At 41.5% G+C, this 16,506-nt stretch overlaps 1 protein-coding gene across 1 annotated transcript; it reads left to right on the forward strand.

The window, feature by feature from the left end:
* Positions 1 to 1,865: 1,865 nt before the first annotated feature.
* Positions 1,866 to 15,408, forward strand: ube4a (ubiquitination factor E4A (UFD2 homolog, yeast)). The gene is made up of 20 exons (XM_069148030.1): positions 1,866 to 2,157; positions 3,700 to 3,868; positions 5,060 to 5,236; positions 6,360 to 6,472; positions 6,715 to 6,867; positions 7,025 to 7,184; positions 7,316 to 7,518; positions 7,599 to 7,790; positions 7,892 to 8,225; positions 8,338 to 8,464; positions 8,660 to 8,967; positions 9,473 to 9,605; positions 9,710 to 9,900; positions 10,276 to 10,376; positions 11,154 to 11,267; positions 11,599 to 11,773; positions 11,884 to 12,064; positions 12,282 to 12,429; positions 12,574 to 12,731; positions 12,926 to 15,408. The coding sequence occupies exons 2-20, from the start codon at positions 3,739 to 3,741 to the stop codon at positions 13,059 to 13,061; spliced, it is 3,234 nt and encodes a 1,077-aa protein (XP_069004131.1). The 5' UTR covers positions 1,866 to 2,157; positions 3,700 to 3,738; the 3' UTR covers positions 13,062 to 15,408.
* The last annotated feature ends 1,098 nt before the right edge of the window (positions 15,409 to 16,506 follow it).

Raw genomic sequence — 16,506 nt, forward strand, 5'->3', positions numbered from 1 at the left:
GCAGATTGTTAAGGAGATACACAAAGCGTCTACATCATCCAGAGTATTTAGTACAAAGGCTGAAGATACACTTGTATAGAGAGCCTTCAGAGAATATTAATCTCCCTGACTTTTATGACAGTTTGTGTTGTCAGTTTACATTAGAAACACTAACAATCACAATAAATCTGTTTTAACAAGATTTGGATAAAACTGTCGAAAAATATATCATTGGTACAGGTTTGCATTTATTAATTTGTGTCTAGTCCTTTAATTTTTTACTTTTTATTTATCAAGCTCTCCAGATATTATGTGCATGTGTGGAACATGAAACATTATTGTAAAAGTAACCTATCTGTCTGCAGTACAACTCCCGCCTCTGTTTATCAAAACTACATCTCACGAATTGGCATTAGAATAGAAAATGATTTATTTTTCATTGCATAAACACGCAAATCGGAACTCGGAGATGCGGTCCGCTGCTGCCATCTGCTGCAGGTCGGTGAACGCAGCAGGCTGCGAGGAGAGAAATCCGCAAATGGGTGCGCCGCGGTTTTGTTGCGTCCTCTGCGCGGCTTCATCTTCCACCGGCGGCAAGTCAAACACGTGTTGTCGGTGCTCGGGCCCTATCCACGCGATCATTAGGGTTCTCGGTAAACAACTGCATTTTCGGCGCCTTTATCATATTCAAAAACTCATGCAAGTTGGTACACACGTCTCTCCCGGCGAAAAAAAAATAATCGGTATTTTAGTGGAATCGTGAGTGGGCGTGGCCAAATGGCTCTCTAGCGCCCCCTACAGAGATGACCCTTCGGCGGCTCCATTTAGCTCCGTGCACGAAATTCGGTGGACACGTGTATCACACCGAGACGTACAAAAAAAAAAGTTACATCGCAACATCACATCAACTCAACAGGAAGTCCGTGACACCTCCTAAGGTGAGTCCCTCTAAGGGTAAGCTCCACAGGTTTGGGTTTATACATGGAGTCATACTAATATCAAACCAAAGGTCAACAACAATACAAAACTCAAACAAACAAACAAAACAAAACAAAAAAATCCAGTCTTTTTTTTTGTCATTGTGCAGTTGCTCTTCTCACAGTGAGAAGTAACTTAAGGCCATACTCCAAAAAGTGATTAAAAAAAAAAAAAAGTCATTCAAAATATCCAAAGTATGTTGACAAAATATAAAAAGTCAGACTATGTCGTCCGAAATATTCAAATGTTAAATCTGAGAACTGTACAATTCATATTACATTGATTGATTGACTATCTGCACTGAACAGTCACAATCATCATGTCTAAAGATAACTGGCTCGTTAAGTACCCATCAGTTGTAGCGATAGAGGCCATTATAACTATATTAACGTCGGTTATTTTAAAAGACAATGAAGGGAAGACAATGTGATTAAACTGTCATGCAAATCAATATTTAATCCTGTGAATGTGAGAACTGTGTTAGGTACGTATCATGGATGCATTGCTCAGGTCTGGCTTTATTCCTCAATGATTGGTTACACAAACTTTGAACTAACTGGCTACGCAAATCAAAGGGAAGGGCTCAGTAACCATCGTAAAAAAAAAAAACAAAAAAAAAAACGGCGTTTTACCAAAAAAAACCCCAAATGCCGCTTTTCACGGCGTTTTGCGACACTTCACGGCAGGAAAAAAAAAACAACTGTTTCCGGCAGATCACTCGAACGCCGTCGATAGCGGCGTTTTAACCAAACAACACGCGGAGAAAAACAACAAAACAAAAAAAAAACACGCGGGTTTTCAACATATCGTGAAGAAAACTAGACGTTTTGTGGCTCTTCCAGCTCTCCATAAAACACGAATCACATTCTGCTGAAATCTGCTGTCTGAAGCGCAAACATTGTAATGTGATAGTTCATTCATAAAAAAAAAAAAAAAAAAAACCCAAAAAAACACCTTAATAAATTTTTGAAATGAATGAACATCTGTTTCAACTCAAAAGCTCAACTCATCTTCACGTAAAGATGTAAAAAGAGTATTTCAACGTTGAAAAGTTACTCGGCATGGGAGAGGCTTTCGTCTCACTTCGATGACGTCACCGATTTCTATTTACTGAGGAACTGCCACTCTTGGTTTCGTAGAAGCGACACATTTTTTTTTTTTTTTAAATCGAAAACACACACTTTCCCCTCCATCAAACAGGTACGACGGCACTCTTTATCGTTTTGTACACATTATTTGGACCGACAACTCGTGAACTGTGTTCACCGGTGTGTGAAATAAGAGACGCGGTGACCCCGATGACAGCTTAGCTCACGAGCTAACCAGCTAACCCAGCCCTGCTGCGGGCTAGTTAGCGTCAAGTAGCGAAACCCGATTTTAGTCACTTATCTGCTTCTGCTCGTTAACCTGCTGAACAGGTGACAACGGCAGCTTCTTTTTTTTTTTTTTTTTTTTTTTTTTAAACAGCGTGATGATTACCAGTCGTAAATCTCGCCGCGTGAAGTCGGTGCTGAACTGATCTGTTAGCGTGTCAACACGCAGAAACTGTTAATCTGCCGACCGGTCAGTCAGTCCACGTGTTCACTGCAGAAAGAAAGCAGCTGTGGTTTGTTACTGATTGTCCTCTTTCTGAATGTCGTGCTGCAGACTTTAAACCTCGTCAGAAAAGCGTTTGGCCTGATCAATAAACCGTATTGTCTGTGCTGCTTTCTGACAATGTCCCAGCACACGTTTCATATCGCAGGTTTTTTTTTTAACCAGGTTATGATGTACAAGTAAAAAAAAACATGGTGGTGGTATTTGAATGGGCATTTAATCAGCTCAACCCAACATCAGGATGATGTGCTGTGTACGAACATAAGAGTTGTAACCGACTAAGGTGTCACATTGAAATACACATCTGCGTGTTCAGAAAAGACAAAAGCAAACAATCGGCCCAAACAAGTGGACAACAACAAAAAAAAGGAAATGTCAAAATCAATATTAGACTTTCAAAGTGGGAGGGGAAAATAAATCAAGAATGAAAGCAGTGCAGGGTTGGTGCCACGCAAAAAAAAAATCCCTTTTGGTTTCAGTGTGTTGCGTAATTGGAAATATCCGAGAGTTTATTGCGCTCAAATATATAAGGGCGAGAAACACCACAGCATGTCATTCAAAAATGTAGAAAATATAAGATGACGGAAATTGATTGCTGAATTTCAGTGATGAAAACTTAAAGACGGGTGATGAACGTACGCTAGGATGTGGAGACTGGATAAATGACAGAGGGAATCACATGGGCTTATTTTCATAAGAAAGCAGTCATGTGGAATAAAGGATTTCAACTGCTGTTTATACCTCAAAGAAAATGGAGAAAATGCCCAAATGACCCTGAAGTATATTTTGAATTTAATGTTGTTGACTTTAACAATTCCCCTACAAAAAAAAAGAGAAAGTAATGCGTTATGGCACATTTTGATGTCCGGTAGGTAAAACAATTGTTTGACCATCAAGAGCTGCACCTTCCATTTAATTTGAATAAAGTATTGCTAAAATGTTCCCTTCCTGTTAATGAAGAAATTAGGTTCCGCAGCTATTCGTTTTATTTAAAGAGTGAAGTAATGGTTATCGTTGTGTCCACGATGAACATGAACATGATTTCTTTGTGCAAATACACTGTCCATGCTCACTTCTCCCTTATTGGGTTATTTCAAGTGTTTTCCCATTGCTCCTGATTTACCGAGTCTGTGCTGCTTCTTTAAGCTGGGATCTTGGCTGTAATGAGTGTTGAGCCCCAGTGAGATGACTGACCAGGGCAACAACAACCAGAACATCTCCTGCAACCCCTTCGCTGCCCTCTTCAGCTCCCTGGCCGATGCCAAACAGTTTGCATCAGGCCAGAAACCACAACAGCTGTCTGCTGAACCACCACGTGAGTAGACTTATCAGATTCCCTGCAATCCTCCAATTAGAAACAGTCTGTGCTTGTGTGGATCTCGGAGTCAAAAATGCAGTTTGTTACAAAATCTAAACACGTAAATACTTGAGTGTTACAGTTGTATGCAGGCATTTGGGCACCACTGAGTAAATCTTAGTTTGCAGATTTGTAAAGTAAAAAGAAGTAAATTCAACCCCCCGAAGCAAACAGACCTTAGAAAATTAGCCTGACTGTTACATTTCATGTCATGGGAAAAAGTGGAACAGCAATTGTGACATGTGCAAAAGTTTTGGCGCCCCACTAAGTCAGTGTTAACTCGCGCTTTGGCAGATATCACAGCTTGCAAATGCTTTTTATAGCAGCTAAGAGTCCTTCCAGTGTTGATTTAGGGCTTTACAGTCACTCGTCCTTGCAGATCCCATTCTGTGATACTTCTAGGCTGTCTTGCACAAACAGCATGTATTGTATAAGATCTTCCCACAGATTTTCAGTGATTTTTAGGTCACAGGACTGTGAGGGCCTTTCAAAAGCTTCATGATGGATCATTGCCCTGTAGTCATTGTGGGATTTTGTTTTGACATGCTTCCCAGCTGCTGTTCAGTTTTATGTGAAAGTTATCTAGATCTTGCCTTGACTCCCTCAGTACCCTTTCAATGCCAATTTCTAAAGGAGACTTCGGACAGTGGAAACTTGGAGGGTTTTATACCTCTTCATAGCCTTCCCCTGCTTAGTTAGCTTCAGTTCATATCTTTGGTCTGTTCCTTAGCCGAGCCCCTGGTTAAGTGTTCCCACAAGAATCATCAGCTGACTGTTTCCCTGCAAGTCCTAATAAATCCCTTCAGGCCTCATGAGGTTCTGTGAGTTAACATGTTGGAGGGTACCTAAACTTTTCCACATGGCACAATTACTTAATTTTTTTCCAATTTTTTTAAGTTCATGAATAAACAGTATCAATTCATTAATATTTGTAGGCTCGTTTTAAATCAAAGTTTGCTGAGATTATATTCATTTAAAAAAAAAAAAAAAAAAAAAGCAGTAAAACATGCAATTTAATCAAGGGATGCCGAAACCCCTGAGCAGCATACCACTGTGATGTCAGTGTTCAAGCAGCATCAGGATTATTTTTTATTTCTTGGTCTTGCTAATATCTGTATCCACATGGCTTCATACTTCACTTCTGTGCAGTGGAAGACTCGGGAGAAAGCCATTCAGAGTCAGAGAACTCTGTGTCGGACAGCGTTGATGACAATGACGACTCCGTGGCAGAGATCAGCCGCTCCTTCCGGTCCCGCCAGGAGCTGTGTGAACAGCTCAATGTCAATCACATGATCCAGCGAATATTTCTAATCACTCTGGACAACAGTAAGTAAAAGCAGAATGACGACCAGACTGTAGTCTGTAACTTAGAAAAACCCTGCGGTAACTCAGCAGGACTGACGGAGTACAATCTGCTTTTTATTTATATTATTACAACACGCATAGCAAAATAAATTCTGCTGTAGCTTTGTAATCATGTCATATGTTTTTCTTTGATCTGCTTAAGTTTAGCTTTCGCTGGATCTTAATCCTGTGTATAGTTTGTGGTTTATAAACTTGTCCACCAGGTAGAAAAGGGACAGACTAAAAATAATTTTGACATTTGATGTGACCACCTTGAAACAGCACAGTTTTTTAGTCATGTGGTATTCCTCTGTTTGGCTGCTAATGAAAGGACCCAGGAAGCTTGTGTGTGTGTGTGTGTGTGTGTGTGTGTGTGTGTGTGTGTGTGTGTCTGTCGTGTTGAACATGACATCGCAGTAGTTCAAGCTGAGTCACTATGACAACCAGCTACATTGAAAGGGGTAGTATCTGCAGTGCAAAACAAAACCCAGAAAAGTCTTTGGTACCGAGTTGAGTCAAGCCGGTACCATGCAGTGGAAACACAGCATGATATGCTGTGTGAGAGGCAGCTGCACAGTCAAGTCAGATAATCAAGTCGATCCATTTACCAGCAGACCACATTTTCCCCTGAGGCTCTTGCTTTGATCTAAAAGGGACGTTCGACAGACAGGTGTTTCATGACGAGACTGCACTGGTCCTAAATAGCAACAGAGTCTATTGTCTGAGGGGCTTTGTTGGATGCTCGATGTTTTTAAAGTCAAATTTGAAGTTTCCAGTGAGCAAGAAGTGACTCACCAACCTTTAAGACAATAATGAAGACCTCCCCCACTGTGAAGTCTCGCTGGATCTCTCACCACTGACACAGTTTAAGGATGAGTCATGATGTGCAGGAAATGTAGGCTAAAACCCCCCAGTTCTCATAGAGACCCTTCATGATTTTTTTCTTCCACCTCAGTCAGTAGTAAATATATGCTATGCATTTAATCTTCCCATGCCTGATTCATTCTCTTGACTACAATTAATCCAGTGTGCACGCTTGGTTTGGTTTGAACTTCATGTCTAAAATGATTTGAGCAGACTTAATTATATTGACGTTCACCTGTAGGCGACCCCAGTCTGAGAGGAGGTAATGGGATCCCTCCTCGCTGTGTTTACCTGGAGGAGATGGCCGCAGATCTAGATGGACAGGACTGGTTGGACATGGACAACATAGAGCAGGTCAATAGTCAGCATGTTTTTATATTACTGATCTTTTCTTGCCTGTTTGTTGCTTTTTTTCTCCTCAATAAACCACGACTGCTTAAAGAAATGTGAAGGGCTTCAGATTCCGTCGTGTACGAGAAAGTGACACATTTTGCAATCTAAAGTATTATGTTAGAAATATGTATGAAATTGCATGACATATGAAGATGTCCGGGTTGGACTGATTTGTGTCTATGATGGTTCCCTTCGTCCTCCAGGCTCTGTTTAACCGTCTGCTGCTGCTAGAGCCAGGAAACCAACTCATCTACATGACGTCATGTAGCGCTGTGAACCTGTCTGCTGACCGGGATGCTGGAGAGAAATGTGCCATCCCTTATCTTTTTGCCTGTTACCAGAGGGCCAAGGAAGAGGTGTGCTTTTTTTGTCTACATGATTGTAATTGTAGCTCTTTAATACTACTATTTTCAGGAATTGACAGATGTTAATATACTATTCTCAGTAATTGGAACATAAAAATAACCCACGCTCTTCCATAATTCAGTGACTTCTCTCTTATCTGCTCACCAGGTGACAAAGGTACCAGAGAAGTTACTTTCGTTTGCTGTTCGCTGTAAGAACCTGACAGTCGCAAACACGCGAACAGTTCTGCTCACCCCGGAGATCTACGTCAGCCAAAACATCTACGAACAGCTTCTGGACCTGCTGCTGGGAGGTTTCAGTGGAGGACGTAGGTCCTTGTTTAGCTTGGACTGTTTCTGCTTCTGCGTTCACTTCCTCTCACTTTGACTTTTGTTTTTGCTTGTTTATAGTAAAATATTCTTTCTAGTTTTCTCTGTTGACAGAGTCACTGTGTTTCAGAGCCAGAGGAGGTCGTCGAATTTGTGGAGGAGGCCATTGCTGGCCTGCTCTCTGACCAAGAGGTGCGTACCTTCGAGGAGGTGATAGTGCCAGTGTTCGACATCTTCCAGGGACGCATCAAAGACTTGGATCTGTGCCAGCCTCTCCTCTACTTCTACCTAGATGTTCTCCTCTATTTCAGTCACCACAAAGATATTGCCAAGGTAAGGAGACCTACAGATACGTGATTTTGGCAAATGTTATGGTAAATGCACCCTCTGACAATAGTTTTTTGGTTTTCCAGGTACTGGTGGAACACATTCTGCCCAAAGATCCAACTAATGGTTTGCAGTATCAGAAGAGCCTACTGGGGATGGTACTAAGTATCTCCTGCTTGCTGAAGACCCCAGGTGTGGTCGAGGGACATGGCTACTTCCTGAACCCCTCCCGCTCCAGCGCCCAGGAGACAAAGGTCCAGGAGGCCAACATCCACCAGGTGAATGGATTCTGTTTAGTTCACTGCTGCTGATTTCTTTGATAAAATAGGAACCATATACTGACCGTCAAATACTGACTTTTACTTTCCTTCTGTTGCAGTTCATGGGTCAGTTTCATGACAAGCTGCAGCAAATCTTGAAAAATCTGCTGCAGAGATCTGGTGAGACCCGCCACTTGCTGCTGTCATGGTTGGGCAGCTGTCTGCAGGCTAACGCTGGCCGAGCCAAGATCTGGGCCAATCAAATGCCAGAGATCTTCTTCCAGATGTACGCCTCGGATGCATTTTTCTTGAATCTGGGTGCAGCTCTGCTGAAGTTGTGCCAGCCGTTCTGCAGGCCACGTTCAACCAAACTGCTCACCTTCAACCCTACTTACTGCGCACTCAAAGAGCTGAGCGAAGAAGAGAGGCGCAATCGCAATGTGCACGCTAGAGGTCAATGAGAGTGTCAATAATAAGTTTGTAGAGCTGATTTTAGTGTCGATAATATTTAACAAGAGTATACATTTCATTTTCTGACAACATAATCACCTTTGTCTTATACCAGGTCTCGACAAGGAAACCTGCCTGATCCCTCTACCGCCCCAGCAGCCGGTGGAGTCGGCACAGTCCTACTGCCTGCTGACAGAAAACCTCATCCTCACACAGCTCACGCTGCATCTCGGCTTCCACAGGTACACACGATCAAACGAGCACCAATATCTTCCTTAAAGAACTTAAAGAGAGTGGTGAGACTAAGCCTAACGAAAGCAGATTTCTCCTCTGTCGGTTCCTCATGCTTGCACCAGACAGTATGTCATTGTTAACACGTGTTTTCTTGTTCTGTTTGTGTCTGTGCACCTGTGTGCATGCGTAATGCGCATATGCAGACTCCACGAGCAGATGGTGAAGATGAACCAGTCCCTCCACCGGCTCCAGGTGACGTGGCAGGAGGCCCAGCGAACAGGCAACCCAATGTCAGAGCAGCTCCTGGAGCAGTTTGAGCGTCTGATGATTGTTTATCTGTCAACCAAAGCTGCCACTACGCAGCCGGCCATGCTGCAATGCTGCCTTAACCTACAAGCTTCCACCGCTGCTCTGCTTGTTCAGCTTGGTTTGGGAAACCAGGGGCCTGAACATGTCACACTAAGTTTTCCCCTGGCCTCCTTGCAGAATACGATGCTCTGCTATGTACCTGGTAAGTCTGATGTTCGAATACACGACAAATACAGTGGAGCAAAAAAAAGCTCAGCTTTATCTTTGTTTGGTATAAGGAGCCGAGAGGTTCAGGGAAGGTTCAATTAGGTCAGATTTATGCATTTTTCAACTTTTTTACCTCCCAGTTTTGAAGATGTAAACATTGCGTTGCAAGTGACCGAAACATTACTTTGATGTCTTTTTTTTCACATATTGTTACCACACCCTGCCAGCATGTAATTAATAATATTACGGACCATTTAATTCCTTTTTTGTGGTCAGAATTCATTTTTTTGACGAGTTTATAAATTGCTGCAGATTTCAGTCTCAGAGCAAATTAATAATTTCTGCTCAAACACTTTTGGACCTAACTGTGTGTTATGTACAGCTGTGTTACTGCAGCTGTGCTTGCAATATGGCCGTGGTTAGTTACTCATAGTGCATACATAATGCTGAACATTCCTTCACGTGATAGTCATGACTGAAGTCTGCCTTTTGTTTGTCAGAGTTTTTTGCAGAAAACATGGGAGATTTTTTCATCTTCGTGCGTCGGTTTGCTGACGATGTCCTGGAGACTTCTGCAGAAAGTCTAGAGCAGATTCTTAACTTCATCACTGTCTTCATGGGAAACGTAGAGAGGTACGTGGCTTTGTCTGCTGTGGCTACGACTGGGGTCAGATGAAAGGCAGAACCGTGTGAGCCAATATTTGAATTTGTCCTGTCCTGTCCTGCTTGCACAACAGGATGAAGAACCCTCATTTAAGAGCAAAGCTTGCGGAGGTCTTGGAGGCAGTGATGCCCCACATGGAGCCGGTGGCTCCTGGTGCTGCTCAGCCAATCGTGTTCCAGAGAGAGAGAGTCTTCTGCACCTACAGACATGCACCTGAGCTGGCCGAGTCCCTCATCACCGTGTTTGTAGACATTGAATTCACAGGTGAGGCGGTTGTGTTCCTCACAAAGTTTGACTTGCTAGCGGTAGTTGTAGATGGAAGCAGCCCTGAGCTTTTATTTTGTAATACAACAGCCCGAGTTTGAATAAAGACACATTTATCTCCATTGACTGATTACAGACCAACTTTGATAAAAACATGCTGTAACACTCACAATAAGAAAAGAAATGCTGACTCTCAGTATCATTTTGGGTCTTTTTGCAATTAGGTGAACTGTAGGAAGGTTGAACTGTGTTTGCTCACCTGTGTGTGTTCTGCAAAACAAGATAAGGAGAGAAGCTAAATGAAATGAGAACAAATAGAACGTAGCACTGAAGCATGTTTGATTTTCTGTGGTTTTCTGTTTTTTTTTTCTCCAGGTGATCCTCATCAGTTTGAACAGAAATTCAACTACAGGAGACCCATGTACCCCATTCTCAAGTACATGTGGAGCAAAGAAACCTACAGAGAGAGCATCAAGGTAATAAAAATATAGTGTTGTTGACCAGTTTCATTCAAATAAACTGTTTCTTCAGAATTTAGATGATAGTTTAAGGATTGCATTGTAGCTTTACAAGAAGCTTCCAGGCTTAATCCCCCTCCTGTGTTGATGTGTTCTGTGTGGCGATGTTGCTTGATGTCCCAAACATAACTTCTTGAATCTCTTTCTTTATGAATGTTTTCACATTAAGATTTACTCACCACTGAAGGCAAAATAATAAGTCCAGAAATGTTTGTCCAGATCACATACTGGACTTCTGAATACTAATGTTGGTATTGCATGAGCACTGGTTGGATGGTTGTATAGGAAAAATATAAAAATACTGTTAATATTTTATGGAGGGTGAACATAAATATGTTTATTGGCGATGTGGTTTATTATGGAGCAGAGATAGATTTTTGGCGATAGAGCGGATAAATCTCTCTCCACGTCTCATCCAAATTCTCTTCCTTCATGAGTGGAGTAATAAAGGAAATGAAAGGTAGAAGAAAGGAGCATACCCTCATACCCCTGTGATGACCTGCGTAATTCTTTTATTTGACTTTATGCATACAGGTGTAGTTTTAACCCTTTCCAGCCAAAACAAACAAGCTAATAAAGAAATGAACACGAGACATTGTTTACTTTCAGGTGGTTTTATCTCAAGTTACTGTACCCTGCAGGATGATCCTGATGTGTGTGTGTGTGTTTGTGTGTGTGTGTGTGTGTGTGTGTGTGTGTGTGTGTGTGTGTGTGTGTGTGTGTGTTTTGTTTCAGCATTTGGCAAACTATGCATCTGAAAACCTGGAGGCCATGAACCCCCCGCTGTTCCTCAGGTTCCTCAACCTACTGATGAACGATGCCATCTTCCTACTGGATGAGGCTATTCAGGTGCGATTCTGATGCATTTTGAGTCCACAACACATTCACTAATTCTGGCAAACAAGCTTTTTCCCATTTAGATATGTGACATAAACTTCTCACATTTGTTTTTGGTAATTGCTAGTTTTACATCAGCAGAAATCTCAAAACCCTGCACACAAAAAAAGAGAGTCTTAAACAGAGTTTTGTAATTTACTACAATTTCTTTTGCCAAAAATATAGATTTGTTTAAGTCCCTGCTAACAATGAATGTATCATCTTTGATTATCTCTCTACGCTTTGACTATTTTCATGAGCTGAATGAAATCAAATTCACGCCACGATTTTTTTTCCTCTTCAGTACCTGAGTAAAATCAAGGTTCTGCAGCTGGAGCGGGATCGAGGCGAGTGGGAAGGCTTGGCACCCGATGCCCGACGAGAGAAGGAGTCAAGCCTGCAGATGTTTGGACAGCTGGGGCGCTTCCACAACATCATGTCCAACGAGACCATCGGCACACTGGCCTTCCTCACCTCAGGTCAGGCAGGGGAGATTGTTAAATGTGGTCTTTCACTATACAATGATGACTCCATTTAATTGTTGTCTTCATCCTTTCTGTGTTGTTTTTTTTTCCCTTCTCTCTCTTAGAAATCAAAGGCATCTTTGTGCACCCCTTCCTGGCTGAGAGAATCATCTCCATGCTGAATGACTTCCTGCAGCACCTGGTGGGTCCTAAGATGGGGGCTCTTAAAGTCAAGGACTTCAGTGAGTTCGACTTCAAGCCGCAGCAGCTCGTTTCGGACATCTGCACAATCTACCTGAACCTTGGGTATGTCGGGAACGTTCTTCTTTTACAAACTGAATAGATGATAGAATTGTAAACAGAAAAAAAAATCTGCACTCTTTGTTTATATTTTCTTTCGTGTAATTGTTGTTTAAATTCCTTAACATCCTTTTGTTGGTGCTGCGTACTTTGGAGAAAAGTGGCACATTGATGAATTTAATTAAAAGAAGGCATTTTTTTTGTTTTTTTTGGTCTTTGGCAGTGATGAGGAGAATTTCTGCGCTACAGTCCCAAAGGATGGACGGTCGTACTCTCCTACTCTCTTCTCCCAGACGGTTCGAGTACTAAAGAAGATCAACAAGCCCGGTGACATGATTGTGGCTTTTGGACTCCTTGCTGATAAAATAAAGGTATCACTTGGAGTGATTCGCTAGATACACCACTAGAATAAAACAAAGATTGTAATCTTTGTTTTTTATGAATGTATGCAGCGTTGAGACGTGAATATTGTTGGAAACACTCACAAAGTTTGTTGCCATCATCCCTCTGTTTAGTCTCATGCAGACAGGCAGCAGCAGGAAGAGGAGACATATGCAGAAGCCCCAGATGAATTCTTGGACCCCATCATGTCCACCCTCATGCTGGATCCAGTTCTTCTCCCTTCTTCCAATGTAACAGTAGACCGCTCAACTATAGCAAGGCATCTCCTCAGGTTAGTTACTCCTTACAAAGCCACAAGAGCGTTCATAAATCGTCCTTCCTCTCAGCAAATAAAAAAACGTTCTAGCATTTGATTAACTGCTATGACTGTAGAATCAGAAACTTGTCAGCAAGATGTGTTTATGTATAAAGTTGTTGTGCAGGAGTCAAGTCAGCAGCCATTTATTTATTATGTCCTCCTTGCAGTGACCAGACAGACCCTTTTAACCGCAGTCCTCTAACCATGGACCAGATCAGGCCAAACGAGGAACTCAAACAGCAGATCTTACAGTGGCTGGATAAGCATAAGCAGGAGAGGCTGCAGCTGGGACCCAGCGGCTAGCCCCGATCTCTCACTGTGACAGACAATGACTCTCCTTGCTTCTTTGTTTTCTTCCCTGGCCCACACGCTTCTCTGCTTCACGGCTAATCCATGGTGTGCTTACCTCTGTGGATTTGCTCGGACTCCTCCGGTCTAGCTAACTTTGCATTCGCCTTTCAATGCAGCCTCCATGCTTAATGGATCATCTCTGTGACAACAGTCCAGGAAATCTGTAGCCCACCTGATGGTGATGACTCCAAAATCCATACACAGTAGCTGGTGTACTCCCATGATGCCCTAGTGTAAACACTAACAGGGCAAAGCAGCCTTTGGTTTCGTATTCATTAGTTATTACAGTCTGAACTGGGGCCAGGAGTATCAGTTCAACAGCACCTGAATGTACGGTGTGAACTCCTGACTGACCAGCTGGCCCTCACAAGGTTTCTTACTGCAAGGTAAGTATTTTTGGGGAATTCACAAGTCAGAGCATGGACGAAGTCTTTAATAATTTAACATTGATTTCGCCTTCATATAGAATTCATTATACACTGCCTTTCAAAGCTCTTTAACACCCTATTATGTTTGCACTCTTGGTTCAGTCTCAACCAGCATGCTCTTTGTAAATATAATTGGCAATTAAAAGTAAGACATAGGAAAAACTGAATTAAATTGTGTGTGACTAATTTTATTGAAAATAATCAAGATCTACTTGGAGGCTTTCAAAATCTTGTTCACTGTAATAAAACACAAAGCCAACTCTATTTGTTTTACAGTTGTCTGTATTTGAACATCTGTAATTGCAGTTCTCACCACCTGGCTTTGATGAAGCGCTAATTATCCTGTTAGGATCTGAAAGCTCTCTAATTATGGTTGGTGGATTAAAGGATGTAAACTGTTTCAGTTACTGTAGGATAAATATGAAATTAAAGTCCACCTACAAATGTCAGAATGCCTGTTTAAGTTGCTTGATTGTTGAGTGTGGTATTGACAGGCAGTTTGTTGTGGCAATGCAGAGTGGAAATATGGCAGCTGTTCACAGCTGTTACAAATGAATACTAATTGGCAGTGGTGTGACAGCAAGAGGGAAAACCAAACAAGATATTAGTGCAGAATGAAAGTGTTAAATCCTTGGAAAAAAAAACATTGTGCCTCACAATTTGTCACAAATGTAAAACCGCTCCAGAAAGCTTCCATCAGAGCTGCAGAAGACAGCTGTTTTTACAGGCTGACTAGCAAACTGAGCATCACTTGTAAAATCTGTGCAGTGTCCCTTTAAGACAGTCAGCAGGGATAATGGGCACCAAGTGACTGCCCCCTAACATAGGAATGAAAAAAGATACTATCAAAACATAATTTATTTTAGCCTGTGGCTTTCAGTATCACAAGACATTTACATAATTTATACATTAGCGTGAACTCTTACTGCTACTTGTGACTCGCTGGACTGTCATTGATCTATAGTCATAATTTTCAAAGTAAAAAAACAACAACATGGCGGCTGTTTAGGAAATGAAATATTTCTCCCAAACTATCCATCACAATTTGATAATAAACACTGCAGTTGCTGAATCCATGCTTCATTTTATATCTACTTTGCCCAGTTTTAACAGAAATGTAGAGCAGCCGTTACACTTCTTCTTCTTTTTGTTTTATTAATTCATTTCATTAATTCATTTCTTAAATGATTTATTTTTTTTAGGGTCTGTACGGTCACCACATTTCTTGAGATTAAACCCCAAAAAAGGCAAAAATACATAGGGTTCAATAATATTTGACTGGCAGTGTACATAACAGTCTTTGTCACCCATTAAATTAACATTCATCAGATTAAACATTATGTATCCTTATCTAGCATTTTGAACAGAATTGTGTGTGTGTGTGTGTGTGTGTGTGCGCGTGCCTGCAAGTGTGTAAGTGTAGTGTATTTACGTTTGGGCAAACAGTTGATCAATAGAATCGGTGCCTAAAACCAAGAGCCTTGCAGTAAATGTTTGCAAATGAGGATCTGACCCGTTTCATACTCTTTAACATTCATGATTATGAGTTTGTTTCTTTGATGAATATATGGAGCTGCGCAGGAGAATATCAAATAAAGAAGTCCAGAAGAAGATAATATGTTGTTGAGTAGCATTTTGAATTAAAGGGTTTTAATTCAAAATCAAGTGTGCTTGTATAAAATGGTTAAATGTGAGAGGAAGGTTGTGTATTTGTTGGCATGCTCTCATATTATGTTGAATATCTACCACCTGAATGATTACATGATTTAAATTATAATGCAATATTTTTGTTTAAATTGTGATTATGAAATGTTTATTTTGGATGTACAGTATGATTGAGAAATAAACTAATGTGCGTTATATAAAACAAAGTCATGTCTTCTTTGAGTAATATCACAATATGATTTCAGGTAATTGCAGTGAACTCTGCTTATGGCCACACCACACCACCTGATGCCGTCCGATCGTCGAAGTTAAAAAGGGTTGAGCCTGGTTAGTATGTGAATGGGAGACCACCTGGGAGTACCAGGGTCTGTAAGCATGACGGCGTAGCGAGAAGGTTCTGGGTTTGAACCGTGGCCTTTCTGTGTGGAGTTTGCATGTTCTCCCATGGGTTTTCTCTGGGTATTCCCGCTTCCTCCCGACCTCTAAAGACATGCAGGTTAGATTAATTGGTAAATCTAAGTTGCCTAACAGGTCTGAATGTGACCCAGGGTGTACTCTGCCCAAAGTCAGCTGGGATAGACTCCAACCCCTCTGTGACCCCGTACGGGATAAAGAGGGTATAGATAGTGGATGGATGGATGTGGTAAATTTATCAAGTTTGTGTTTCTAGAAAAATACACAATATAATTGATAATACAAACAGAAAAGTTGACCCTCTCCACACAGAAATGTGTAGTAGTGAGCTCTTAAGTATTTTTAATTTGATGTCACCTTATACTTCCACTTGTATCAGTATTTTGTGCAGAAATCCACCTGTCTTGATCGAGATGCCCGAGTAAGGAGGCCTCTGGATCTTCCTCCTTGTGAACGAGTGCTCCTGCCCGGATCGGGGAAGCCTGTGTCCCACTCAAGTCCCGCCTGGGAGGAGAGCTTGCAGGTAAGTACCTGGTGGCGTGGGACCAGGGTGCCAAACTTTTTCAATGAACATTTTCACAGCACATTTCTAAAAAGACGCTTTCTTTCGTAAAAGCTGGTTAGCATGTGTGCTGTTGTTGGGAGGCACAGACAAGAAACGTACAAACGTGATGATTTTATAGAACATGATGCATTACTGTAGATTAAACTAACCAACAGTATATAAAGTAGGCCTAATTAAAATAAGCACAACCTTAAATAATGACAGCAGTGAAATTCACACTATTGCAACAGTAATATGAATGCAGAAAAATCATATATAATAGTGAAATGGTGACAGGGAGCATTTATTGCATATTGTGAACTTTTACTTTTCATACCTTAGGAAC

This window comes from Embiotoca jacksoni, unplaced genomic scaffold, assembly GCF_022577435.1.
Source record: "Embiotoca jacksoni isolate LCO1_2020_lvr unplaced genomic scaffold, fEmbJac1.0.p SCAF_14, whole genome shotgun sequence".
In the NCBI taxonomy this organism is placed as follows: domain Eukaryota; kingdom Metazoa; phylum Chordata; class Actinopteri; family Embiotocidae; genus Embiotoca; species Embiotoca jacksoni.